The sequence below is a fragment of the Ursus maritimus genome, unplaced genomic scaffold, assembly GCF_017311325.1.
Source record: "Ursus maritimus isolate PB19 unplaced genomic scaffold, ASM1731132v1 scaffold_33, whole genome shotgun sequence".
NCBI classification, from domain to species: Eukaryota; Metazoa; Chordata; class Mammalia; order Carnivora; family Ursidae; genus Ursus; species Ursus maritimus.
Genome location: NW_024425897.1, coordinates 19,445,376 through 19,473,278, shown reverse-complemented (window position 1 = coordinate 19,473,278; position 27,903 = coordinate 19,445,376). Strand labels below are relative to the sequence as shown.

Here is a 27,903-nt window from a genome sequence, read left to right as displayed (position 1 = left end):
GGGGGGGGGGCTGGGAGCTGCCCCTGGCTGACAGTGGTCCACCCCCAGTGGTGGCCTGGACCGGAAGGTGCCAGCAGGGCCTTCCAGTCTGGATGGGTGACGGATGCAGGTGCCAGGGGCTGGGGTAGAAGGGGACCGGCAGCCAGGCTCAGCTCCCAGGCCTCACCGCTGCGGCTTCGGGCCGTGCCCCATCTCCGCTTCCCCTCTGCTTGGCCCCCTCCTACTTCCCCTGCAGCTGGGATATCACTTCTTACAGCCACCGTCCCAGTGCCCCCATCTGCTCGAGACCCCTGACACTGCTCTCACAGCCACCACAATGTCCCTGCACACACGCTGCAAAGGACCACAGTCCACGATCCTGTTTCTGGTGCTGGGGGCAGCGCTCCACGGGGGCCTAGGGCGTTGTGTAAGACTCAGTGGGATGAGAGGAAGTGTTCCCCATGGACCGGGCCCTGGGCCGAGGCACAGTACCCACCTCCTGGGGGCCTTGGAAGCCCCCGGAAAGGGATGGTCTTTTCTCCTATTTTCAGAGGAAGCAGGTGCAGAGATTCGAGACCGGGGAAGCAGAATCTAGGCTGGGTGATTCTCAAGCCTGTGCTTCTGGGCCCTTGACCTCTCACCCCCAAGGGCTTGGGTTTCTGGGAAGTACTGTCATCGGGAGGGTCCAGTGGCTAAAGGCTCCCAGGCAAGACACGGTCAAAGTAAATACTTGACGGTCAACTCGGAGAAAGTAAGAATGCCGGCAGCACTCCTCCTCCCTCATTCTGCAAACTGCTTTGCAGAGTGGCGGTGGAACGGATGGATGCGTCCGGTGTTCCTCAGACATCACCACCTGGCGGAGCAGAGGACAGAGCCCGGAGCTGGGACTGCTTTTTGGGCACTAGAAACTCCTAGCCTGGGCTCCTCTGAGCAGGACCAAGGGGGACCTGCTTTTCAGCAGCGCCCCCAGCACCGCAGCCGTACCGGCTGGGTGGAGAGGCGGGGAGGCGCCATCGTCCCTGACGTGGGGCTGCAGAGCCAGGGCAGGAAGCCCGGGGATGGCAGAGGAGCCCGAACGCAGAGAGACGAGGCTAACTCCCCAACATTTCCCAGAGAACACGGGGTTCACACAGACGGAGTCTTGGGGGCCACAAGGGGCCAGATCGGGGCCCTTGGGCCATCTTGTGAAGGAAGGCTGAGAACTGTCTCCAGGCCAAGCTGAGCAGGCCAAGCCAGGGAACACAGGCCCGCCGTGGGGCGCCCTGGCAGGGAGGGGAGGGGCCCGCTGGCTTTGAGGATGACTAGAGGGAGGCTGCTTTGCTGGCGGGCATCCGCCGGTGGCCCCTGGGCAGTTCCGGGCCCTGCCTAGCGGTGGTGATCCATGACAGACCAGAGTGCGCAGGGAAGACAAAGACACAGAAACCCCCGCAGGAGGGAATTAACTCGATGGTCCACTCACACCCGGGGCTTGGTGAGCACCTTCTAGGGCCCTAGGCGGCGGGAAGTGAGAAGGCAACTGGGGAAGTCGGGCTCCCCTGTCTGGGTAGGGTTTCCCTGGTTTCTCAAGAGGCCAGAGCAGGGACAACCTGGATTCCTGTGAATACTTAGTGGCGGCCTCCGCTGGTGGGTAGGGCACAAGGCCGGCGCTCTGCCTTCAAAGGGCTTGCAGTCGTGGGCAGTGCCGGAGTGGTGACAAGCCAGGGGAGCACCTGAGTGTGAGGTGGCTGGTGGGGACAGCCGAGCAGGAGGTGGCCAGGGGGAAGGGCTGGGGGGACAAGGGAGGGGGAGGCCGTCCCGCTAATCTAGGCAACAGATGGCGTCCAGGGAGAGGATGGATGCAAGGCGCGGTTAAGAGGTGTGTGGGGGAGGGGCTGCATCCAAGCCCTGACTCCCCCCCACCTCTGCCCCTTGGCAGTCCCCTTCCTCCACGACTGCGGGCTCTGCCATGTGGCTGACTGTGGCCAGCGGGGCAGCAGCGAACACGTCTTCATGTGGACATGTCTCTGGGGCTTTTCACTGGGTCTAAGATAGCAGGCTTTCAACTTTTCTTGGGTTAAGAATCCATGGAGGCCCAGTTTGGACCTTTGAAGGGTGCTCCTGTGGGGTTAAGTACTCAAGTCAGCTCCGAGGGTGGAAATCAGGTGGAAAACGCCCCAGGAAGAGCCCAGCCAGCAGCCTGATGACATCAGTGCCACAGGCTGTCCCCACCCTCACTCTCTTGCCTCCTGAAGCACGAGGGCCTCATATTTCCGTGGGGCACGTGGCAGCCCAGGATGACTTCTCAGCCTTTATCCCACGTAGTTTCGGCCACGTGACTCTCTTCTGGCCAGAAGCCACAGGAGACTGTCCAGGCTGTGTCCCTGAAGGGAGGGCAGGCCTCTCCTTGTGCCTCCGTCCTGCTGCCTGTTCCTGGCAGAGCAGGGAGCCGGGTCCCCAGCGCGCTAGCCGACCGTGCCTACTGCCCTGCTCGCCGTCACGAGAGGGACAAATCAGCCTTCATCTTGCTAAGACTACTGCTAGTCGGGTCTGTCACAGCAGCAGGAACATTCTCTAAACATCGCCCTGTCTCTATGAGGCCGACGCAGCCGGCTGGCGCCCTGGCTTCAGAGCTGGCTGTTTTTGGAGCACGGATGAAGCCGGCCTGCATCTCAGCATCCCCCAAATTTATCCCTCAGCTCCCAAATGAGGTGCTTACAACCCGAGAATAGCACCCGAGAAAAGCTGGAGAAAAGCTGGAGGGGGGCTTGAGGGCTCGGGACCTAAGCCACATCCCCAGCTCCTGTGCGAAGTGCAGTTTGCGAACCACGAATGCAGCCCGGGCTGGCCGCTCTGGCGCCCGTGGCCCCCACATATTCAGCTTGTCCTTCTTCCACGGTGCGCAGGGGAGTGAGAGGATGTCTCCGACCGCGCTGCAGTGGCCACAGCACACACCTGCCTTTGTCTGGCACCTTCCTGGAATAGGTACCACTTCACTTCTCCAAGCCTCAGTTTCCCACTTGTGCACTGGGAGTGACAGTCTGCCCTGGGACTCCGCCGAGACGCCACTGAGTTTGCGACTTCAAGTGCTTTGTCCACTGCAGGGTGACATGGGGACCTATGAGGTGGCGGCGATAGATTCGCCTGGAAATCTTTCGGGGGACCAGGGAGGGGAGGGCTCCTGGCAGTTCCCAGGGAAGGCAGGAGCAGCTGCTACCTGGAAATCTGCAGAACAGAAAAATGTTTGCTGCTGGCCTGAGCCCAAGGATGGGGCGCCGAGGCCCCAGTGGATCGTTTTCATGAAAGCTGCAATTAAGGGGAAGTGGGGTTTATTAAGGAAGCTGGAGGGGACTCAGCCCTGGCTTCTGGCGATGCTCTAATTAGATCGCAGGGTCCTTTTTATTTGGCCGCTCAGCTAGGAGGCCCTGGGCTCGGGTCTTGTGCGGAAGCACTCGGTCTCCTGGGTGTCGGGTGATGGGGCAGACATGGGGACACCCCTTTACATCGGGGGGATGGGGTAACAGCAGCGATGGCTTGTCCGGTGTTCACCCAGTGGCGGGCACTGGTCTCGGGCCCATTTAATCCTTAGGACTCCAGGGAGTTGGTACTGCTGTTGCTCTCAGTTCATAGTGGAGGCCACTGAGGCACAGAGAGGTCAAGGAGCCGGCTCAAGGTCACGCTGCAGGTAAGGGGCAGAGCCAGGATTTGAGCCCAGAGAGCCTGGCTCCGGTCTGTGCCCCGAATGGGGAGTTCTGTATGGGGAGTTCTCCTGGGAGGAGCCACTGGCGCTGTCCGGGTCTCGCTCTCTGCGCGGTGGAATTACAGGGGCTTGCTTTAGATTGGGACTCCGAAAACTTCATGTCAAGGGTCAGACGGTGAATATTACAGGCCTGGCAGGCGATACAGTCCCTGTTGCCATCATTCAACCCTGCTGCGGCCGCAGGAACCCAGCACGGCCCAGAGGGCGCAGCCGCGTGCCAAGAGAACTACACAAACAGGCCGCGGCGGGATCTGGCCCCCGGGCCGCTGTCGGCCAAGCCCTGGTTTAGACCACTCACGGCTCTTCTTACCACTTCCGTTTGCCTATACTCGCAGTCTGATGACTTCCTTCACACGGCTACACTGCTCCACGTCTTCCTCAGAGTCTGTAACGGTGAGGGTTTCATGAGCTCTACCTGCAACGCGCAGGTGGAAATAACGCTCAGACCCTGAAAGTTGGCCCTGGGCTGCCTGAAATCTTCCCGCGGCCACTGGAGCCCGCAAATCATGCTTTGTGAGCCAGGTTTACGCGTTACCCCCGGTCTTCAAACCCCGGGGTGCTGACAGAGAGGATGAATATGTGGGGGCCAGGCCTCACACCCTGATTCTGAACCGAGCAGTTCTGTTTTCTATGTTGGGGTTCTGCATAAAACTTGTTTGGAAAAAGGGTGCCTGTGGCTAAGAGAGCTTGGCACTGTCTAGGGACGGCTTAAAAATGAACTTGAGAGTTCTGAACGTGGAGCTCGGATTTACTGGCTCTGTCTACACGGCGCTGTGAGTCCCCCACATTGCTTCTTAGATTTCTGATTTTTTTTTTTTTTAGACATTGTATTGATTTATTTGACAGAGAGAGAAAGAGAGAGAGAGAGATAGGGAGCCCAAGCACGAGCGCGGGGGAGGGGCCGAGGGAGAGGGAGAAGCAGAGCAGGGAGCTGACATGGGGCTCGATCCCAGAACCTCGGGATCATGACCTGAGCCAAAGGAGACGCTTCACCGACTGAGCCACCCAGGTGCCCCTGCTTCTTAGATTTCTTAAAGAAAAGCAGATGATTTCCCATTATGCCTTTGGTCCGGCCCTCTCTAGTGAACTTGAACTTCTTCGTCTCCTCCTGACCGCTATGGTCATCTCGAACATAATGCACATTTACACCCCAACTCCTGGCATCCCCTGTGCCAGCTCCAGCACACGCTCGCTTCCCCCCATTGCACAGGCCCCAATCCATGGGGTCCGCCTTGGCCGTGCACACCTCAGAGCTGGAACTCCGTCCGTCCCATGGGCTCCACCTTCCACATGTCTAGGACCTGGCTGTCTGTCATTTCCAGGGGCGGCGTCACCCCCGGCCCCTAGATGACTGCAGTGGCCTCTGCACTCATGTCGCTGCTCTCTCCCCTCTCCAGGCTCTGCTCACATGCCACCCTCCCTTGGCCCCCCTGGAAACCCCATACACGTGACAGCCTCAGTGTTGTCCGCTGAGTTCACTCCTGCTCCCCAGTTCCCACGGCCCAGCCTCGTGCGCAGCAGGCCCCACAAATATGCTGGACGCACGCACCAAGGTGTTTTAGGTTCAAACCATTTTGGCTCTGCGGCTCTGAGGTCCCGGGGATGAAGCCAAGGGCTCTGCCCTCGGGAGCCGACGGTCCTTGAGGGAGTGATGGGGCCGCCCCATCACCCCACCCTCTGCCCTGGAGCCCCAGGATGGCAGGGCAATGCCTGGCGCTGGCCACAGCCATCGTGAGCCACAGCATGCGCCCACGGTTGATGGCATTTGATGACATTAAACACCACCCCCATCCAGAAAAGTCCATCAGTGGTTCATGGCAAGTAGGTGCCGAACAGGAAAAGTCTAATCAGGGGACGAAAAGACAGGGTGCCTTTCGTTCAAGCTGTCCTGAGTTAGGGATCCAGACCCAGCACACGTGAAGCCTTCCCTCCCGAGCCCCAAACTTGCCTGTAGCACGGAGACAGTGGCGCAGCCCAGTGCGCAGGGGCGAGGAGAGGAGAGTATGGCCAACCACCCTGCTGAGGGCCAGGCTCTCGCTCTCCCCGGAGAAGCAGGGGACCACCAGGTTGGGAACTCGGGCTTCTGGCGACGGGAAGCTGGGCACAAGTCTCCGAGCCAGGCCTCTGTGTGGTGTTATCTGGGGGATGCTGCCTGCCTCCGTTTCTACACGTCCCATAAACCCACCTCCCATAGCTCCTGGGAGGTCAAAGTGGGGTGCGTTCGGCCCATCCGATACCACCAGGCAGGGGATGCGGTGTGCACTGACCATGGCTCCTGCCCCTCCAGGGCTTATGCTCCGGTGGTGGGGGGCGCGCAGACAGGAAACCGCGACACATTCACACCTGTGACAGGTGCCGGGCAGGAGTTCGGGTGTGGCTTACACGGGTCATTGCTGGGAAGGTGCCCATTTCAGCGGCTGGGGTAAATATGGGAATGTCTCATGAAGCAAGTACTCTGTTAATCTTTTACTAACGATAGTTCTGGAAAAAAAAAAAAAGCGCTACATAGTCTTAGGGAAAAGAGAAGCGGGGACGGGGGGACCCAGCAGAGGCTCCTCCACAGGAGGGGAGAATCGCTCTATTTCTGCCAGGTGCGTGCACCAAAGGGTTAAAGTCATTTTCATTAAAATTTAAATTTCAGCAGGCGTTCACTCTCCCTTCCCCGTCCTTTGAACGTTTGACTGGCAACCATTTCATATTTCAATCTCGGCAGAACAAATTGAATTAGATGTTGAAACCAAACTCGGCTCTGTTCACCAAAGCCTGCGAGCTCGGCTTGCACTAATCCTTTCCACGACGCTGCAGAGCACAGACGGGCGCTGGGAGCCGGCCCGGCCACAAAAGACACAAAAAGCCGAGCAGGCAGTAAAAGAGAAGGAGGGAAAACAGGCGGACGAGGGCCGCTGGAAATCATCTTCTGCTGGACCCGTGGGTCTTCAAGCTCAGGACACAGACCCTCATGGGGATCTAGATTCTGGTCTTGAAATCCCGGCGCCCTACTAAGTGTGTGATGAATGAACTCACGGGCAGAGGCCGAGGAGCTGGCTTTGAGGCCGGGCCCAGACAGCCTCGAGACGCCCCTTCCTGCTCTGTGTGCCGTGATGGGGGCTGCTCCCCGCCCCACCGCTCCTTTCTGAGAGGCCGCAAGCTGCCCAGCGACTTCCCAGAGTCAGGGTGCTTCCATGGGAAGCTGGGCTCACTCTGGTCATGCCAGCCCCTGACCAGTGTGCAAAGCGGCCGAAGACGCCAGCTCGAGTTTCCCGGGGGAGAGGCGGACCTCGAGGCCNNNGGCCTTCCCTACACACCCTGGGACACGGGACAGCCCCATGGCCAGGGTCCTTTGCCGGCTGGGCGCCAACAAGAACCCCTCCTTACACTGCTAAGTCTGTGGACCGGCCTAGAAGCGCTGACCCAGAGGCCAGAGCCTGGCTCTCAGAACAGACGATCCTACTGTGACAATGACATCCCTGGCTGTGAGTGACCCCCAAGATTGCAGTGTTAGGAAGAGACCCAGCAATCCCAGGGCCTGGGGAAGGCCTCACATGTTTCCCAGACACGCTCCCTGGCAACCGTGGGCTCACCTCCGGTCTGGCTTTATGCAGGGAATGACCGGGTGAAAGATGGGCCCACTCGGCCTGCGTTAGGGCTTGTGGGCAGAGGGCACCCTCTCCAGGCCACCTTCCTGGATGCAGGGACTCCCCATCCTGCCCCGTGCCCTCTGACGTGGGCCCGGCAGGCCTGCTGTGCGCACCCTGGGCTCTGACTTCCTGGGGCATCTGCGGGTGTAATGCCCCACGCTTTCCTCTGCTCAACAACAGGAATGATCGTGACAACCACGATTTAGTGTTCCTAGGCATGCGACAGTCTGCTAAATGCCTCCCACCCATGATCTTTTATTTAATCTTCAAAAAAATCCTACCGGGCCAAAATTCTTGTACCCATTTTAAAGATACAGAAATCGAGGCAGGAGACACTGAGACCATGGGCGCGGGTCGCACAAACAGCGGGTGGTGCAGCTGCGACCCCCCTCCAGGCCTTCCTGGAACCAGGGCCTGTGGGTTCTGCTCCCCTTCCGGCCACCCCTCCCGCTGCAGTGCACCCCACTCTCACTGAGCTCTGTGAGACCCCCTGTCTCATTCCCCGTCCACGGCTGTCTGTATAGCACCCTCCCCTGGCCAGTCCCAGGGGCCTCGGTGGCCTCTTCTTCCCCGAGCCCGGCCCATGTTTGAACACTCGGTCCCACCCTTCAGGGTTCCTCAGGGCCTCACGCCCATGGCTGTCCCCATAGACCGCCAAGCTTCTGCAGCTCCCCAGGGGTCTCTGTCAGCCCAGCCTTCTGGAGCCCTGTGTGCACAGATCAACCGCACTCCTGGCCTCTCACCCCTGCTTGCGTCCGGGCCTCCCCCTGCAGCAGGCCCCCCAGCTCCCCCATCTCCTCGCTGTGCCCATTGGGCACTTCCCAGAGGGGATTTTGGGCAGAGCCGGAGGCCAGGGGGTGACAACACCCCCCAGTGGGAGGGTCTCAGGGAGGCAGCGTTGTTATCAGAATCCCGGGGCGGGGTTCCAGCTCCGGCCTTTGCAAACGGCCGGCTTCACAGCCTCATCAGCTCAGGTGCCCCCTCTGACCCTGCCGTCCCCCGCCGGCCCAGTCCCGCCATCAGCACGGCCCTGTCCTAGCTCCCCCTGACCATCTGGGGGCCACAGACCCTACTGAGAAATGGAGGAGTCTACACGTGCGTGCGGAGGCTCACCTAGCCCCAGGGCTGCGCCCCTCCTGCAGCGTCCCCCCCCCCCCCCCCGTTTATTCCTTGCAGTTCTTTCCTAGATCGACTGATGTCCCACTGTCACTTCTTTTTTTAAAGACTTTATTTTTGCTAGAGAGAGCGAGAGCGAGAGAGTGTGCGTGCACAAGTGAGCACTAGCGGGGTGGGGGGCAGAGGAAGAATCACGCTTAACTCACTGAGCCACCCGGGCTCCCCTATTGTCACTTCTAACTCCTCCCCACGAGCTCCCCGGTGCCCTGCGTCTGGTGACAACAGTGACTAGCTCCCGGCTGCCTGGGCCCCCGCAGGTCACCCCGCACACGCTGGATGGATGCGTTTCTCCCCAAGTGCTGCCAGGCGGCCCCCCTTCCTCCAAGGAGGAGGGGCGGTGTCCCTCCTCTGCGCCGGGCGTACTTCACCTAGCTTCACCTGACCGTGACCCAGCCGTGCTTTACCGCCCTCCAGAATCATCACGACGGTAGCGGCTCTATCCAGAACTACGATGGTGGAAGGACTTCCTGGCCATTCGAGGCAGCAGCCATTTTCAAAGGAGCAGGGACAGGGCTCCCTGCGCTAAGAGCCGTGACGGAAAGTAACGGGGTGTGGGTGCAGGTCTGGGCGTGGGAGAGGAGCCGCGTGCAGCTACTTCTGATAAAGTGGTCAGGGCCTCTCTGAGTGGGGGAGGGGAATTTAAACTAAGATCTCAAAGGGGAGATAAAAAAAAAAGTCAGGAAGGATGTCAGGGAAGGGGGTCCCAGGCAGAGGGAAGAGCAAGTACAAAGGCCCTGGGGCGGGAGTGCACTAGAAAGGCCAGCACAAAATAAGGCAGGGACGAGTGGCAGGGCCTCTTGCTGGGTGAGGAGTGTGACTTTATTGCAAGTGTGTGGGGAACGCTGAAGGGTTTGAAGCTATGATTTCCACAATCCCGTTCACGGATCCAGCTGGATCCCTGTGGCTGCTTGTGGAGAAAGCCATGCTCCTTGGTTAAGGGAAGGGAGATGACGGTGGCATCCACCACGGATGTCCTCGGTGGCATGAAGCAGGGTGACGGGGCACCCGGAGATCTCCAGTGGAGGTCAATCAACTGCTCTTTATTTGCTTACGTGGCTGTTCCCCATCCTGACAGTCAGCCCCCGGGGTGAGGGCAGAGAGGCCAGGTGGGGAAGGAAGGAGGGAAGGGGACCTGGTGTCCCAGGCTGGAGAGCCTGTGCTTGGCACCCAACACTGGGCTGCAGGACTTGGCGGATCCTGCCCTGGGAACGTTCTAGTACTGTCGTCCGAGTCAGATAAGTGGGTGCCAATGAGGCCCCTTGTGCGCCAGGCCCACGGGTCTGATGCCCCCTAGCATGGTGACTACGCCCCCACCATCGGCCTGGCTCTGGCGGTGTGGCAATGTGGATACAGACTCTGTGTTCAACCAGAAAGATCCCTGTGCCCTGCACAGGACGGGCAGTGGGGAGGAATGGGGTGGGGGGCCCCTGGGCACCTGAGGGGCTGACCTGGGTGAGGCTTAACACTGACCCCGCCGTACAGCCCCACGTACATGCAGTGCTCACGCCTGATGTCTGTGGGACAGCCCCACTGCAGAAGCTGGGGAGCGAGCCGCTCTGGGGTTGGGCCTTTGGCCTCTGCTCCTTCTCAGGGAGGAAGCAGGACAGACCAGGAAGCGCCTGCCCCGCGGGAACCGGGGGGTGAGCTGAGCCTCACACGGCTACCAGCGCCGCGGAGCTTTGCCCGGGTTCTAGGCTGCTCTGCAAACCGGATGAAGACTGAAACCTCCTTCCTCCCAAACGCACAGACCAAGTTTTATGCCAAGTCAGAAGGTTCCTGGACTCAGTCCCAGATTCAGAAGTACACAGAAGTGCTGAGGGGCATCTCCTCTGGGCTTTACTCGGATTGAGTGAGGTAGTCAAACACCGGGAAGGCACAGTACCACCCCCATTTGACAGAAAGAGAAGCCGAGGGTCACAGGGGACCTCACCGGTCTGAGGTTGCACAGCTGAGAACAGCAAGGCTGGATTCAGACCCAGGTCAGAGGTGCGGCGGCTCTTTCCTCCCCACCAGCCTGCTTTCTGGTGTGTGCGGGGCACAGGCCCCCCACTGGGGGAGGCTGTATTTCCAGGCCGGAGTACGTGTGTGCACTCGGGTGCCCCATGCCTTCCGATGGGGCTGGGATGAATTTCAGAGTCCTCCACCCGTGAGCAGGGGGTATCCGCCATCAGACACGCATCTTAGGCTCAACCGGCTGGCATGTGGGCTTCCTGGGTGGCTCGGAAGCTTCCTCCGCTCTGGGGTCAGGCCCTTGTGCTCAAACCAGGGCTCGAAGCCCCAAGGGACCCTCGGGCAGGACAGAGGCCAAGTCCCCGGCGTAAGCGCTCCCGCAGATGGCCGCAGGTGGGAACTCCGGCTAGCAGCCCTGGGGTGGGGGGGAACAGAAGCTTCGGGGCTGGTCTCCCACCGCAGCTGGGGTAGTTCATGGATTAACGCGGCGTGATTTTCTCACTGCAACTGTACGAGCTGGGGACCTATTCGCGAGGCACACATTGGGCCCAGCGGGGTTAGGTAACTGGGCCGGGGTCCCCAGCCTGTGTGGGCTGGAGTGGGGGCTTCCTGCCCTGACAGCCCAACTGCAGGGAGCGGCCCCCACCCTTGACGCCACACCATGCAGCTATGCAGAAGCGAGCCCGAGGCCCTCTGCGCCCCGCTCTCCCGGGCAGCAAGGTGGGGCCCTGGCTCCCCATCTGGGAGTAGCGGACAGCCAGGACTGGCGGGGTGTGATTTGTTTTTGCGGCTTTCAGGTCCTGAGAAACTTCCTAACGTGGCTGCGTCTCACCTGTGCCCTGGCCCTGGGGACGCATGGGGGCTGCCGGAACGTGTCACTCGGGACACTGTCCCTCTGACCACAGGCCGGGGTGGGGGCGCCTGTGCTCCCCCCGCCCCCCCAAATGGCGCTGCCCCCCCTTCTCCCACCCTTCTCCCTGCCCCCATGGCAGGAGCGCAGAAGCCAGAGCGGCTGTCCTCAGTCCCCCGGGCCCTGGAGCCACGTACCCTCTCGGCACCAGCTCGCAGCTGAAGGGTTTGCTCCTCACTGTCGTTTTCACTGTCTTCCAGCTGCTCCAGGATCTCATCCAACACCACAGACCGCTTTTTCTTCGGGGGCTCTGTGGGAGCCCAGATGGCAAGAGAGGAGGAAAGAACAGCAGAGAGAGGTGGGAGGCGGGAAGAGAGAAATGGCAGGAAGGGAGAGGGACCAGGATAAGCAAAATGGAGGGCAGGAGGCGAGAGAGGAGACAGGGCACCGGGAGGGAGGAGAGCAGGTCCGAGGAGGGGGCACGGAGGACCAGAAGCCAAGGAGGGAGAGAAAACAAGAGAGGAGAGGGAAACACAGATGGTTAGTCTCCGGCCTCACCTGGGCTGCCTCTCCCCAGCCCGGCCCGCCTCCCCCTCCCCGGCTTCCCCCAGCTGCAGAGGAAACAGCTCCGTTTAGGAAGGGAGCGAGGAAGGCCTCTCCCTGAAGCTCAGAGGTTGACGGATCCTGCCTGGCTTGCAGGGAGTGGAGCACCTTTGGAGAGGATGGGTCAAGCGAGGGCAATCACTGGGGAAACAAGGAGAAGCTTCTCTGGCTTTCCTGGAGGTTGCAGACTCTTAATGGTACAGTAGGCGGCCGATACAGCAGGTGTTCAATAAATGCTGGGTGAAATTATGCTCCAAGATGCCAGGGGAGGCATGTAGGGAAGAATAATCAGAGGTAGCTCTGGAGAGGAGGGGCTATTTGACTTGGACTTTGAAGGATGCAGAGGAGTTCTCTGTGAGGAGAGGGGTAGGGGGTGCGGACACACAGTATGACCAGAAGGCACGCGGGGCTCAGCATCCACAGTTCCCCTGGGCCCCAAACACTACTGAGGACCTACTACATGCTACAGCCCCACTGCTCTCACCAATCCTGCAGGTACGTATGATGATTGCCTCTTACAGGGGAGGGAGCTGAGCCGCAGACAGGGAGGTCTAAGGTTACTCAGCTAGAAGTGGTGGAGGCAGGATTCAAACCCAAGCAACACCAAAGCCAGTCTCCCCACGTCTCTCTCATCTCTGGTGCTGGCTAGAGAACGCCAGGGAGACAGAGCGGGGCAGGAGAAGGTGAGCTGGTCCCCTTGGCCCTCCCGGGACGGATGTGGCAGGGGGAGGCTGGGCTCAGGCCTGGCCTGCTGTTAGTCCTCTGCTAGTCTAACCTCTCACTAATGGTCAGCCTCAGTCCCAGAGAATGCGGATTTGTTCAGACGCAGCTGCAGACAGGCTGTCCCAATCCCGTCCTCAAACAACACCTCCTCCGTGAAGTCCTCCGGGGACAGAGACCGCCCTGTGATCTTTTGCCTCCGACTCCGCACTAGGCTGGGGGCTCCCAAGGGCAGGTGTCTCACGTGGGTCTCTCCAGAGCCCAGCTCGGCCCCTGGCCCTGACAAGAATCTTGGGCCTCTTGGAGAAAAGACCCTGGACTAGTGACTTGGCCTCTCTGAGAACGTGTGTCCACCTTGTTCCTCCCAAGGCCACCAGGGCACAGACCCTGTCTCATCTTCTCCACGGCCACCTGCCTGATCCAACCACTTCCACCCGAATCCCAGCTCCTGCCACCCCCACACGGCTGGGTCTAGTCTCACACAGCAGCCCGAGAAAGCCTTCTAGAACAGGTGCCACCGCCGGCGGTCTCAAGCTCCTATGGCTTTGCAACACAGGGAGAGGGGGTTCTGGAGTCCTCTCGTGGCATCACTTGAGCTGGCCCTTCCAGGCCGGGGCGCCGCATGCCCACCGTGAGACCTCTGCACCTGCAGAACCCAGATCCCCTGTGTTCGGGCCCCAGCTCCATGCCTCTTCCTCGGACGACCCCCCCCCCATTGCTTTGTGGCACTTTCTACCGCCCACATCACAGCAGGCACTTTGGGAACTGAGCTGTCCCGCTCACTGCCGTGTCCCCCGCCCCCGCACAGGGCCAGGCACCTAGTGGGTGCTCGCTGTCTGTCCGGTGAGGGGAGAGATGAATGGAGCGGGAAGGGGGACCCAGAGAGGCTGGGCAAGCTGTGCGGAGCTGTCCCCGGCTCAGGAGCCCGCAGGCCGGGCAGCTGCAGCCATCACTGTGAGTCACGGAAAGGGAGAGGGGGCAGGATGGGCCGGTGGTGGGGGCAGCAGCCCCTCCTTCCTCGCTGTCTCCATGACGCTTTTGGTTTCCTTATGATTGCCAGGCTTTGGAGGTGCACAATGGCCTCTGGAAATTGAATTTGTGGGCAGGTAATGGGAGCCGGGAAATAGAAGAGCAGCAAAATAGGGCCTGTGAGCCCGTCACGGATGCCCCCTCCTCGTTACTAACAACGGGGGTACGAGCTCCTGGGCTGGCGGGTGGCACCTGGCACGGCCACGGCGGTGGCGCTGTGGGCTTGACCTTCGGAGCTCGTCTGGTCGTCCCCGCAGCTGGACATGACTCTGAGGCTCCGGCAAGGGAGCAGGTGTCTGCCTACGCACCCCGGGGCTCAAGCTCTCAGCCAGTCTGCACCCCGAGCACCCCCACCTCCACCGCGGCCCCCTGCCCTGAGTCCGAGGCATCTCTGGCCTGCAGGATGGGGAAGCCTCCTCCGCCCTCCCTCCCAGAGCCCACTCTTGAGCGGCACCCGGGGACTAGCATGTGTGGCACCTTTGTCTCAGCCTCTGTGGTGCGGTCCCACCTGGGGAAAAGCTGAAGCCGTTGGGACGGCTGCCAGCCACCCGGGGGGACTGTCACCTCCATGGACTTCCGGTCACACCATCCCCCCACGCATGCGGCGACAGCCACGCAGGGTCCCTTCCTGGTGGCTGGCCCCCACCTCTCCCAGCTCCAGGCCTCTGCACCCGCTGCCCCCTCTGCCTGGAGCGCTGCTCCCCAGGGCACCACGTGGGGGACTCACCTTGTCAGGGAGGTCTCCCTGATCTCCTTGTTTAAAAGCCCAAGCCCCCCAGTGCCCCCTCCCTACTTCCCCGTCCGTGCTCCTCTGTAGCCTTCACCCCCGTGTTTTACGGTGCAGCTTACTGTCTGCCTCTCCCGCCGGGATGCCGGCTGCAGGGTGAAGGGGTGTCTGTCTGCACGGTCAAGGCCCGTACCCCAGGGCCCAGAACAGCGCACGGCACAGCAGCTGGTCACAAAGTACTTGTTGGCTGAGTGGACGGGTGGCAGGGACAGATGAGGTTGAGGAGTTCGGGTGGCTGAAGGACACACAGAAGAGGCACGGGACCAAAAGCAGTCTTTAACCACCTTCGTTCACGTTTCCGCCCCTCACAGCAGAGACCGGGCAGTGCCCGCTCTGGGCCGGGCCTGGGAGGGAACGGGACAGGCCCATTGAGAGCACTCCTGGTCCCGTGAGGGACATGGAGAAGGAGCCAGACAACCACAACCCAGGCAGTTAGCGCTGTGATGGGGAGGCACCTGCTCCACGTGGGCTATCAGGGCGGCTTCCTGGAGGAGGTGACAACGTAAACGTGGCAGAACCCAGCTGACTCCCGGATCCGGCCCTCTCACCCCACTGTGCTGGTCTCACTACTGGCAGGTGGCTGTGCTCACGGCTTCACGGCATCTCCCACCCCCTGAACCAGGGGGCACCTCCCAACCTCGGCCCCGAGGCTCACGGGCATCAGCCATGCTCAGTCAGCTTGGGAGCGGACCTCGCTGTCTTACAGACTTGTGACCCAGTTCTTCCACTCCTGGGCCTGGAATGCCAGCCCTGCCCTCGGCTGCCCTCCCGCCTTCCTTTGAGTCACTGGGTATCAGACACTCTCTCTTCCTCTGCGGCCATTTGACAATCGTTTAAGAGCCAAACATCCCCGCGACACAGCCGCAGCAGAATGAGAGAACCCACGCCACCCAGAGCTGGGTTCCAGTCCTATGCTTCCCCTCCCGGCAGCACTGGGACCTTCACCCCTCTGAGCCTCAGCTCCCCCTCCTGGAACAGGCAGAGGGGCCAGGCCTGTAGGAGGCCCTGGGGCAACGGACAGGTGACAGTCTATTCCATACAACCGACAGGGGCAGGGCTGCCTGGGGAAACCAAGGCCGAGAGGGAGGGGGACACAGCCAGCAGAAGGACACACACAGGCAGTGCCTCGGCCGAGTCTCAGGAACCCCCCTGCAGGAGGGGGGTCGTCACCCCCACTTCACAACTCGGGAGACGGAGGTGCAGGGCAACGCGCACCCCCAAGGCTCCCAGCTACCACACGCCGGCCCCTGGGTTCTGCCTCAGTTGTCCTGTTTGCAGGCCGCACATGCTGTCTGGGTTGTGCCCTGTGGCGTCTCCCGGGGCCCTGACTCGGGGCGGGGGGCACGGCCATGGCGGCACGGGAGCCTGAGACCCTGAGACAGGCATGCGGCCACCGCATCTGGCCTTAGTGTCACACACACTGGCTTGGGCACTTCCCCAGCTGCGTGCCCTTGGGCAGGGGGCACGTACCCCGTGAGGTTCATTCCCTCATGTGTAAGATCAGGGGGGCGGACAGGGCAGTTGCTCCACCCTTGCCCTTCTCTGTGGCCACCACCGCCGACCCGCAGGTCCACAGGCAAGTTTTCCCTTCCTCCTGGAGCAGGGCGGGCTCGTCCTTCCAGCGAGAGCCTCCCTGGGCAGCCCACGCGTCAACACTTGGCATACATGCTCGGGGACGCAGGCTCGGGCCCTCCGCCCCACCGTGGACCAGCCTCTCACTGCCTCGGTCTCATTGCCTGTAACGTGGGGGCACTACCAACACCTCCTAGGGGTGTGGGGGGAATTCATGGGGGAAAAAGAGCAGTGACCGGCACCTGGCGGACCCCAGTCAATGGTGGAGAGACCATCTCTGTTGCTCTGACTCCCGTCTCGACTTAACGTCTCGCTTTGCCACGAGGCCCGCAGGCGCCGACAGGACGGGGCCCGTCACAGGATGGCCAGTACATAGTAGGTGATCAACGAACAGCTACCAGGTAAATAATGACAGGATTGGGTTTGTAAAGGCCCAGGAAGGCGCGGTACTCCTTCCCCACCCCAGGTTGGAAAATGGATTCACGGACCCCTGCGGGGCAAAGGGCATAGGAAGCAGGTCAGCGACTGGCTAACCCCAAGGGCTTGCGGGTCACACAACCCGAGGTCCCCGCTCCAGGCCTAATGGCTCAGTGACCTGGGGCAAGTCACTTCAGCTGCTGGGGTCTCGGCTTCCTCGTCCGTGCGTGGGGGTGAGAACGGGACCCGTCCCCCGGGGCGGCCGGGAGCACCCGCGAGTCTGTGCACGGAGCCCTGCACGCTAAGGGCGCGGCACTCGGGAGCCGTGACCGCGCTCGTGGGCCGGACGCATCTGGCTCGGGTCGGGCCCCCAACCCACCCCCCCGACCCAGGGGACGCGTCGGGCCCGAGTCCCCACCACACGACACCCAGCGGCGCCCGCCGGCCCTGCCTGTGCGCGGAGCACCCCGCTTGCAGAAAACAGCTGCTGAAATCCCACTTCCCCGACATCAAAAGCCTCAGTGGGTTTTCACCAAACAAACATAATGCAGAACCGGAGAAAAGGTGTAAAATAAATAAACCAAACAAGCTGCGCATTTTCTTTCAGCGTTACAGCTGCACCCGAAGATAAACAGCACGCGCATGTCACCAAACATCAATGCCCGAGAAATTAACTTGACAAAAACTCAGCCGTCCCCCAACAACCCCCCAGTCCTGCCCCCCTCCCCGCCCCCCCTCCAACCACCATTTTGCATTTCTGGAGTTCCCATCTAATGATTTTATTTTTCAATTAATTCCTTGACAGAATGCCAGCCCGCGTCTCTCTCCCGGCCCTGGCTGGCGCTGTCGCCCCGCGTGCAAGGCACAGGCAGACAGAAAGGCGCGAGCGGCCGGGCGGGGGGCTGCGGGACGAGAGAAAGCGCCTCATGGGGTTTTGTTCCAGAGGCGGCACGCAGAGCAAGGCCGAGCAGAGCGGCGGACAAGGGAATTCTGGAAGGGCCCTGAGAGGTGCAGGTGCTGGCAGCCGGGGGAGGCTGGGGCCAGGCTGCCAGGACCAGAGCCCGCTGCTCCGGGCTGGGCCTCCTGGGGCCAGAGCCTCACGTCTCTGTGCTCCATCCCCGCACTTACGCAATGGTGCCCCGCTCGGACGGCACCTGGGGCTCCAGGAGGGTAAACGTACTAGGTCTTTCCAGCAGCGCCTAGCGTGCAGCGAAGGCTGGCCCATCTTGCGGCTCGGTGATGGACGCTGTTGCTGGATGCTACCGGATGCAGGCAGCTTACGTCTTTAAAATGGGGGCAGCAACAGCAGCCCTGGACCGATGCAGGAGCCACTGGGGGTGCCCCATCCTGGAGGCCGCCCGCAGCATTAGTGCGTGGCTCGGGGACACGTCAAAGGCGGTCTCTGGCCACTGGGCTATGCGTGGCCCTGGCGCAGGGCCGGCTGGAAGTGTTGGGGACATGAGCCCCCCAGAGAAACCTTCCACCAGGGAGGTGTGTTAATGGGGAGTTGGTGGACACATGTCCCAGCTCCCTCGTCTCCCGGGGGACAGCTCTGAGCTGTGTGCCACACAGATTTGGAGGGCCCTGGTGGGCTGAGCGCCAGCTGCCCATGGCTGGGCCCGCTCACTGCGGCCCCGGGACTGGTTCCCTCGCTTCCCCCCCGTTCCTCATGTGCTTCCTGGGCTCACCTCCTACGTGATCTGCCTGGTACCCAAATCCACGTCTCAGGCTCTGCCTGTGGGGGACCCACACCAAGACACCACGTCTATGGGTTTGACCCAATAGAAGCAAGGCTCCCACGTGACACAGGCCCCTGGTGGAGTGTTTGAGTTTGCTGACAGGATTCAAGATTTAAAACACTACTTACTAATACGCAAACGGAGGGAAGATGCTACATAAAAGTCTCCATTTCTAGGTGCTCTGGAAACGGGCTGACCCGGCCACAACGGGTCCACGTCCGCCCCTGAACGTGAGAACATGCTATGTGTCAGGCCTGGGGCTGCGGCCACAGCCGTGAAGAAAACGCCGAAGGATATTCTGAACCGCCAGCCATGGTGGCCGTGTCGGGCCCGACGGTGGGCAGGGCCCAGGCAGCTGAGAGCAAGCTGAGGGCTGGCCAGGAAGAGCTGAGAAGCGGAGGACCCCGGCGTTCCTTGGGCCTCCGTGTCCCAGGCACCTGCTGGCTCTGAGCAGCAGGCTGGGTGGGCGCTGGGAGAAATGCCCCGAGCACACTCCCCCCACACCCCGTCACACCAGCGATGCCTACGGTCCCGCGGCTCAGTGGCCTGCCCTGCAGTGGACACACTAGCTTGGTCGCCCCTTAGAAAAGAACTCCCAGCAGACAAGCCATGAAACAGATACCCCGCAGCACCCACCCACCTACAGCAGCGGCGTTCACCCAACTGCCTGAGAGAATCATCTAGAAACCACTGAAGCCGGGCCCCCACCCCCCGAGGTTCTGATGCGATTGGCCCGGGGCGGCCGTTGGTTACTGAGACTGATGATCGTTGCCCTTACGAATCACCCCGGTGCCGGGGCTCCAGCGTGCGGGGAAGCACGAGACCGTGCCGCCTGGCAGGCCCTCGCTCTGTGCGTTCCACGCAGCTGGCCCGGAAGCTCCCCATCCACGGGGCCCGGATTATGGTGGATTTAGCCCGTCGTAGGGCTGTGGGGCCGGGCTAAGCTCGGGGGCTTTCAGGCTCCGTCCTGCACGTGTTTGCATTAGTTACAGATGCCGGAGAGGCTGGTGAGGGCTGGTGAGGACGGGGAGCGGCCAGGTGAAGGTGACTCACCGCAGTGGAACAAAGGAAAAAGGAAGGGAACAGGTGGAAGGCATCCCCCACTCCCCTGCCTCGGGCCTGGAGGGATCGTTCCGTTTCCAGTAGTGACTTGACGGGCAAGAGCCTCCCGTCCCCCTCCTCTTGGCACAGCCCTGGGTGGGGAGGACGTGGTAACGTGTCCTCAGGGGGCCAAGGTGGGAGGAAGTCTGCCCCAGATCTGGACGTGCACGGGCCTCGCGAGGCCAGGCAGGCACGGGAGGGAGACGATAGGGTGGGCTGAGGACTGTGGCAACTTGGCCCCAGCTGCCCTATGGGCCCTGCTGCACCACAGTGGTCAGACCTGACTTTTCCAGGGGCCAGAATCTCCATTTTTCAGGTCAAATCTTCTGAGAGCACAATAGTGGCGATTCATTAAAAAAACCAAAACACCAAAAAAGAACCAAACCCCACCTGTGTATATCTTATAGGCACACTAAAGATCTGAGGCAGAGCTCGGTTGACGGCTCACCTGTGCAGCCTCTGATTTATGGTCTCTCCCCTCTCTGTCTACAGAACCCCACTAGGTTCACTTGTGGCCACGAAGCAGTCACAAAAATCTCCCCGTCTGTCTTGTTTTTTCTTGGGTTTCTCTGGCCTGGGCCCACCGACAATTCAGAAGCAACATCGGCCGCCCCCTGCCACCAGTCCTAACCCTGGAGGGAAGCCCACCCTCCTCCTGGCCCTATTGCCAGCACTCTGGTCCCCAGGTCCCCGAACCCCTGTCCAATCCGGGCCCGGCCCCTTCCCCTCCCAAGTCGCTCTGAAATTCTCCTTCTGTCAGTTTAATTCCGTGATCGATGAGGAAGAGCAGGAGAAATGGCCCGGCACAGCTGGTTTCCCCGTTAGCCCTAGCAGGGATTCCTGGCCTCGCTGGCGACGGCTGAGTGAAATGTTTGCGGAGCGCAGAGAACACAAGTCAATAACAATTTAGCTGGATTGGGAGCAAGTACCTTCCCCGCACGGACAGCCACTCCCAGGGGAAGGGAGAGAGCGGGCAGGGTATTGCTGAAGCGCCTGGAAATATTTCCAAAACACCACTCCGAGAGGCTCGGGCGTGGGCAGGAAGGAGGGAGGAGGAGGAGGTGACCTGGAGACACGTGCTCCCGCCAGCTCCGGGCCGCTCCAGCCTCCCCAGCACCTCGGCAGGGGATGCATTCGGCTGTTGGAACGTGGAGCCCTCCCTACTGCCAGCCATTTGCACCCTCGCTGGCGGCTGCGGCCGAGGAGCTGTCTGACCCAAACAATTCCCGCTTCTCCGTGGGTCTTCGCTCGACTCTGCCTCCGCCAGCTGGGGTGGCTGGGCCACTTGAGAAAGGAGCCGGCCTGGGAAGGTGGCGCCCTTCCGAGAGGGCAGGGGTAAGACGCGGTGGCAGGTGGGACAGTCCCCCTCGTTTGCTTCCTGCTGGGCTGCCTGCCTCCGTGAAGCCTTAAGGAGGGAACGAGAGGCACCCAAATGCAGGAATAAAAGCGAGGCGAGGGGAGCTTACAGGAACCTTCTGTCTCCAGGGAGCTGGAAAGATCCACAGCAAAGGGGTATTTTGAATAATAAATTCTGTGACTTCACATACTTGCTTGAACTTTCCTGACTGTGATTTTTAAAGCCCGATGATTATGTTTTCATGGCCAAGATCAAGAAGGCATATTTGCAAGGGCTGGCGTGGGGATAACGGGCTCTCCTGGTCTCCGATCTTTTGAAAATGTGCCGTCCTAGAAATGATTAAGTTATGGAAGGGGGGGGTGGTGAACTGTTGCAGGCTTTAAATATCATCTGTACGCTGATGACTTCCAAATTTATATCTCAGCCCAGACTTCGCCCCCGAGCTCCAAACTCATAGATCTATCTGTTTGACATCCCACGGGGAGTCCTAATAGGTGTCTCAAACCCCATGTGCCCCCCCAACCCCCACCTGCTTTTCCCAGCTTCCTGGGCTTCATCATCATGACGCACCGCCATCCTCTGAGTGGCTCTGAGCAGAGATCTCCACACTGGCCTTAATTTCCCTCATGCCTTCCAGAAGCAAATTAGGCTGGCTCTACCTTCACCACATAGGCTCAATCCACCTGCTTCTCTCCATCCCTATGGTCTTTGTCCCCACCCAGGCCACTGCCCCTGCTTGCTAGGAGGACCACAGTGGGACTCCTACCTCCATTCTTGCCCCTCTGCAATGCACGCCCCATAGAACAGGGAGGAAGAGGTCTGACGGTGTAAATTCTCCCTTCTTAAATCTTTGAGGGACTTCCTGCTTTATGCTGAATAAAAGCCAGGCTCCCTGCCAGGCCCCAAAAGGAGCCCTGCTGGCCTCTCTCCAGCTTTGTTTCCCAGCATTCTCCACCCTGGAACTGTTCTCTAGCCATGGTGGCCTGTTAGGACTATGTTCCTGCCCCAGGGCCTTTGCACCTGTGGGTCCCTGTGCCTGGAATGTATTTCCCCCCGGATCTGTGGCTAGCTGGCTTTCTTCTTCCCATCACAAAAACACCGACTCCTTGGAAAGACTTTTTCTGGTCCAGGGCTGTGCCATGAGGAGGGGAAAATCTCTCCACTCCTCCCCACCTCTGAGGCATCTTGCTACTGTTTCTAATTCCCTCCATAGGGCTTGCTATCATCCTAATTTTGTTATTTACTTTTTCTTTTGTCATCTGTCTCTGCCCAGGAAATACCAGCTCTACGAGGGCAGGGGCCTTGTCTTTGGTTCACTGCTTGGTCCTCAGGGCTGAGTAAGCCTTGACCATGAGGTGGTCAGTGCAGAGTTGAGCACATGAATGAATGAATGAGTGAGCGGAGTATATGGGGGCAGAACAATGGGGACTCCTTCCCAGGGAAAGCTGGAGTTCTTAAGCAGAGCACTCCAGTTGGGGGGGTGGTGAGGGTGTGGCTGTGATGCTTCTAGAACTGTATACTCTCTGAGAAAGGAGGGGGCATGGTAGGAGGAATCAGCCGTCCCCGTGGCTTTTAGGTAAAACAAGGGCAGCTATTTCTCGAGCCCCAGGGGCTGCCAACTCCTTCTGTAAGTGGTGAGGCAGTGAACAGTTTTGGCTTTGCAGGCCACGGTGTCTCTGCTGCAGCCACTCTGCTCTTCCCTCGCACTGCCAGCACGCGGCCAGACCGACCACGGGAACACACGGGCACGGCCATGTGCCAAAAACCTTTATTTTTCAATAACATGCTGCAGGCTGGGTCTGGCTGTGGGCTCTGGTTTGCAACTGCTGCCCTACCTGGACGGGGAGGCCAGGTCCGATAAAGGGGGATAATTTGGGATCTGGGGGCTTCTGCGGAATAGGGAGTAGGGAGATAGGGTTATCTGCTCTGCAGTGTGCAAAGCTGTGTGCCCTCTGGCAATCCACTAGACCTCTCTGGGTCTCAGTGTGCACCTCAGAAAGACGGGAACAGCACCTCTCCCCAGTGAGCTGGGAGGCCAAACCCCTCGGCCGTGCTCCCCGCACAGAGCAGGTCCTCCACTCGGCCCTCTCCCCTCTTCTCCTGCACCTGATTTGGTCTTTAATAAGAAGTCACGTGGCTGCCTCTTTCACACTGGTGTGTGTCGAGGCTCACGGTGGGGAAGAGTGGGCTTCAGGCCGAGCAGGCCCCAGGGCTGGCTGCACAGCTAACTGTCCAGCATCCCTGCGCCCCGGCTTCCCTCCCGTGGGATGACAGGAGGGACAGAACCGGCTCCCGCACTGTGGCTGCTCCGGACGAGATGCTCGGTTAGAATGGGCCCTCCTGACGTTCATGTGTCTGGCTCCCAGTTAGGGGCGCCCACTCTGTGCTAGACGCAAGGCCACGCAGGGGGCGTGGAGAGGGCCCCGTGCCCTGGAGGGTAGAGCCTCACGGGGAGAAGAGACATCAGACAATCCCACACGGGAACACAAAGTGGCAGGAAGATGGGGCAAGGGGCGATGCGGGAACTGAGCAGACAAGGGGTACCAGGGAGAGGGCCAGTCTCTGACGCTCTGGTTGAGAGCTCCAGGCGAGGGGAGCCGGGGTGGGGCAGCCAGGATAAGGGCACCAGCAGTCAGGCCCCTTCCCCGCCTGGTCCCCACCGGTGCCTGGCTGGGGGTGGGCGGCGTGTGCTGGAGGCTCGGGACCCACCCGGACGGGCACCCGTCTGCACCCAGAGACAGCAGATCTCCCATCACGGCCTGGCCCGGCGCGGGTGGGCGGGGGAGGCGCCGCTGCCAGCCGCTTGCCATGCCGGTCATGTCTGCGCTCCCGGCTCCGGAGGTGAAAGGTGCGACCGCTAACCACAGCCCATCAGTCCTCCCAGCTGGAATAAGACAACGGCGGGAAGCAGAGCCGCGCTCCCGGCCAAATAAAAGCCTGTTTGCCCGGGCCTCCCTGGCTGTGCGGGCTCTGAAACAGAGGGTTCTGCGGGCGGATTGCTTCTCTACCATTATATTCTTTCGGTGCCACTTGCGGGTACCGCGGCCTGCCGAGGCCCTGAAAGCTTCTCGATGCCTCGACCCTGCTGGTTTGTAACACGCTCGGGAAGAAAAGGACACAGCCAGTGGCCGGCTTTCCTCTTTCTTCCCTCCTTGCTCTCTCTTTTCACCCTCCCACACGTGAGGCACTGAAGAATAGCCCTTCACCTACCGGGGGCCGCGAGGTGCAGGGGGGAGAGGCGGGTCGGGGCCGGGAGGGGAGGCGGGGGCGGGACAGGGGCGAGGGGAGGACAGCCGGCTTGCTGTTCCCTCTCAAAGCACCTCTGTCTGGTGTCAAGACTCAGGACAACTTTCCCAGTGACACTCAGAGACCTGCTCTTTGCTGTTCAGTGGGATGGGTGTATCGTAGGCCTCACCTGAGAAGGGAAAACGTGACACCCTGCCATCTTATAGGAACAAGGGCTAGGAGGAAGCCTTCCTAAGGGTGGGGAAGCCGGGGTGTGGGGGCTTAAAACAAGCTTCTTTGGCTGCCAATACAGGAGCCTCGGTGAGCGGCGAGCACCAGGCCAGGCAGGGAGCACGTCTAGGTCCCACACCTGCGTCGGAACACAGGGCACTCCGAACGCCGTCTCCCCCGCGAGGAATCCTCCTCCTCGCTACTGTGTTCTCAGCGGCTACCGTGTGCCCAGCAGGGGCTATGCGCTCGAGACACGGGAGACCAGCCGCCATCCAGAGTCAGATGCAAACGCACCGTCCTGGGCACCTCCATTCCCCCACTCACACACGCGGGCACACGCGTGCACACACACACTCGGGTATCGCTCAGGCCTGAAAAAACCAGGGCTGCTCCTCTATCTCTCTTCCTTGTCCTGAGCACATCCTCCCTGAGCCCGGCTTGACTGGGACACGAGGTCAACAAGGCGCTCCGGGCGGCCCCGAGAAGGAACTGGGCAAGTGACGTCTGTCGCACGCTCCCCTGTGCCAGCAGCACCAGAGGCAGCGTCTCCTTGAGCACCGCGGGTCCCCAGAGAAGGTGGATGCCGTCGCCCCACCGTACGGATGACAAAGCTGAGGCCGAGTGCCGTGCCCGAGGTCACAGAGCAGGTATGGGGGACACACCCCGGGGTCAGTGGAAGGGGCAGCGGGGCACACGCGCTGTTACAAAGACTCAGTCCAGCAGCATGGCCAAAAGCCCAGGTCTGACTCCTGATTCGGCTGCTAGTAACCGGGTGCTCCCTTGGGCAGGGTATCTGCCCTCTCTGTGCCTCAGTTTACTCATTTGTGAAGCAAAAGCGAATGACGGTATTTACCTTCTAGGATTCTGCGGGACTAATACCTGCGCCCGCCCGTCGATAATACCTGGCACGGAGTAAGGCTTAACAGATGAAAGCTGTTACAGCAGTAATAATAATCATTAGTGTTATCTAGCCTGAACCGTGCACGGCTGTCCACTGTCACCTAGGCTCGTCAGGGACTCTTGGTTAGAGAGAGGGGCTGGTCGCAGGGGCTGTGAACGAAGCTCTCAGTTTGCCAGCAAGCCTCGTGCCTGGCCCTGCTGAATGGCCGAGATGCCTGCCTGTCATTCCCCGGCCCACCTTCCACAGGGAGCCCTTTGTGTGGCCTCGTGGCCTTGGGGCTCGGACTGGGCAAACGGGGCTGGGGCCTCCACCTGAGATCTGAGTGCCTTCCTGGCAGAGCTCGGCCTGGAGGGAGGAAACTGGGCATGGGTCCCACCTGCCCTCGGAGTCTGCCAGGGCCCTGGAAGCGCTGAACAATGCCGATTTTGACACAAATGAGCTGGGTATTTTTCGCCATGGGGAAGGGGCAGGGCGGGGAAAAGGGTCCAGCCAGGAGAGCGGGAGGCCAGCAGCCCTATTCTGAACATTCAGGGCTGCGGGGGTACCTCCCGTTCCCTGGAGAGCTCAGACAATGGGGTGGGTGGGTAAGAGGGACTGCGGGCTCCAGAGCACCTGTTCTACGACGATTCACCGCCCCCCTCCCTTGGGTCCAGCTAACGTGGGAAGGACGGATGGAGCCGTTGCCCTGAGAACAGGGCGCCTCAGCCGGACTGTATGAGCTTGAACCTGGCTTCCACCATTCACTGCCTACGTGACCCCGGGCAAGCGACTTCATCTCCGCCTGCCTCCGCCCTTCATCTGTAAAATGGGAAGACACAGAGCTTCTACCTGCTGGGAGTGCCCTGCGGGGCGGGGAGGCCCTGTGGGTGACAAAACCAGGGCAACTCCTGCTGCTTGTTACGCACAGATCATTTTCAGCACAAGCCTACAAGCGGGTGACTTTGTCAGCCTCCTAGGTCGGGGAAGGGGAAACGGAAGCCCAGGGGGCACACTGACGCCTCCCTGGACACTCAGCCAGGGAGCAACAGAAACCGGGTCTCCTTGATTACAAGGTCAACGCTCTTTCTCCTACAGCCAACCTTTCGGGGACCAGGAGCTTACGGAAAATCTGATGACAACAGATCCTCTTGCCAGAGAGGTGCACGCATGCACACACGTGTGCACACGCATGTACACACGCACGCACTCCCCCCGCCCCCGTGACAACCTTTCTGGGTGTTCACAGCTCCTCTGAGGCCAGCCCCAGACTAGGATCCACGAAGACAAGGTTTCACGGATTCCAGGGTACAAATCCCTGTGTCTTGTCTTGCTGTGTTCTGGAGAGAGCTTTCTTTTGTTTTCAGAGGATTATCATGTGTTTCTTTGGGCAAGAGTGCAGTGAAACACAACCGGGAATGACTTTACTCTCAGGCTGCCTTGCTGTCGCCTCTTCACGACCCAGACAGGTGAGGCCGGTGTGGAGGTTGGACACGCGGGTGTGCGTCTGAGAGACCCTTCCAGACGGGAGGCCTCCCCTCAGCAAAGACGGCCGGCTCCCCCCGCTCCGGCCACACCCCTGCTGCTCATGGGCACCACATGGGCTGGATATTCTCCAATGCCATCAGATCCATCCTCTGTCCTGCTGTCCCCCGGCAGGTGTCCCTGGGGGACCTGGCCCTCTGGCTTACAGATGCAATGGACCAAGGAGAGACCCAGAGGGGAGCAGAGGTGGGAGGAGAAGGAGCTGCAGCCATTTCTCCCCCAGCTCCCCACCTGCTTTGGGGAGTTCTCTGGCATTGGCTGTGGCCCTCTCCACTAGGGGATCGAGTAGATGTCTGCAGGCCCTGCTCTCGATGGACCGCAGGGACATCACTTCCTCCCCACCTGCCCCTACAGGTGCTGGGGATGGGGTGGGGGCTGGGGGGGGCTGTTCTTCACTCCTGCTCACCTCTGGCCCCTGCCCTCACCTCCGCATTATAGGTTCTTCCTGCCAACCCCTGGGGTAAATTCAGTTCCCTGGTAGGACCTTGCCCATCTCTCCTTGGTGCAGGGAGGGTCTGGTAGCATTCACTTCCACACACTCAGTTAGCTCAGAGCTCATGACCCCTTCCAGAACCTGAGACGGCAATGTTCCTCGAGGGGGGACTCAAAGGGAGTCCAAACACAGAGCTGGGCTGACCCTCAAAACTGACCTCGAGGCCCTCATCCCACCTTGCACTTGAGCTTATCATAGGCGGGGACGTGGTAACACGCACCCCGCAGGGCTTTCTAGGAGGACACAATTCCAAAGGGCCATCTGACATTTTCCATCATTCCTGGAAGGGACCCAGGAGAGTCTACATTCAGGGTCTGGATGAGTCAGAATGAAGGAAGCCATGAAGGAAACACACTCACACACCCCAGGTCTAACAAAGGCCCCAAACTTCTGGAAAATGGCATTTGCTAGTGCCATGCAGTACAGGGTGACGGGGTGGGGTGGGAGGCTCTAGGGCTGGCCTGGAGTTCGGATCTGCCACTCTCCAGCTCCGTGACCATGGCCAGTGCCTCGGTTCGTCTACAGAACGGAGACAGCAGGGCCTGGAGCTGCTACTGCACCCCTGAGGCTGAGACGGTGCAGGTCATATGCTAAGAACGGGCCCTGGCGCAGAGCGAGTCCTTAGTAACACTAGCTGTCACGTGTCACTTCAATGCTTGATGGGTCTCAGTTTTCCCATCCGAAAAATGGGGCTGATCAAGGGCACCTGGGTGGCTCAGGCGATGAAGCGTCTGCCTTCGGCTCAGGTCATGATCCCAGGGTCCTGGGATCGAGTCCTGCATCGGGCTCCCTGCTCAGCAGGGAGTCTTAGCTTCTCCTTCTGCCCCTCCCCCCGCTCACGCTCTCTCGCTTGCTCTCAAATAAGTAAAATCTTAAAA

General features: G+C 60.6%; 1 protein-coding gene across 5 annotated transcripts in view; it reads right to left on the bottom strand.

Moving 5' to 3' along the window:
- The window catches only part of RBM19 (RNA binding motif protein 19), a 148,640-nt gene that overhangs the window by 18,302 nt on the left and 102,435 nt on the right, over positions 1-27,903 (bottom strand). For 3 of the 5 annotated variants that reach the window (XR_005831727.1, XR_005831726.1, XM_040619894.1), the window contains exon 24: positions 11,527-11,639. Coding sequence is in view for 3 of the 5 variants with exons in the window: in XM_040619894.1 (XP_040475828.1) it covers positions 11,527-11,639 (113 nt within the window). In the remaining 2 variants the exon portion in view is untranslated. Of the gene's footprint in view, positions 1-9,548; positions 11,004-11,526; positions 11,640-27,903 lie in introns of those variants that run through there. The other 2 variants (XM_040619892.1, XM_040619895.1) reach the window with 2 other exon arrangements.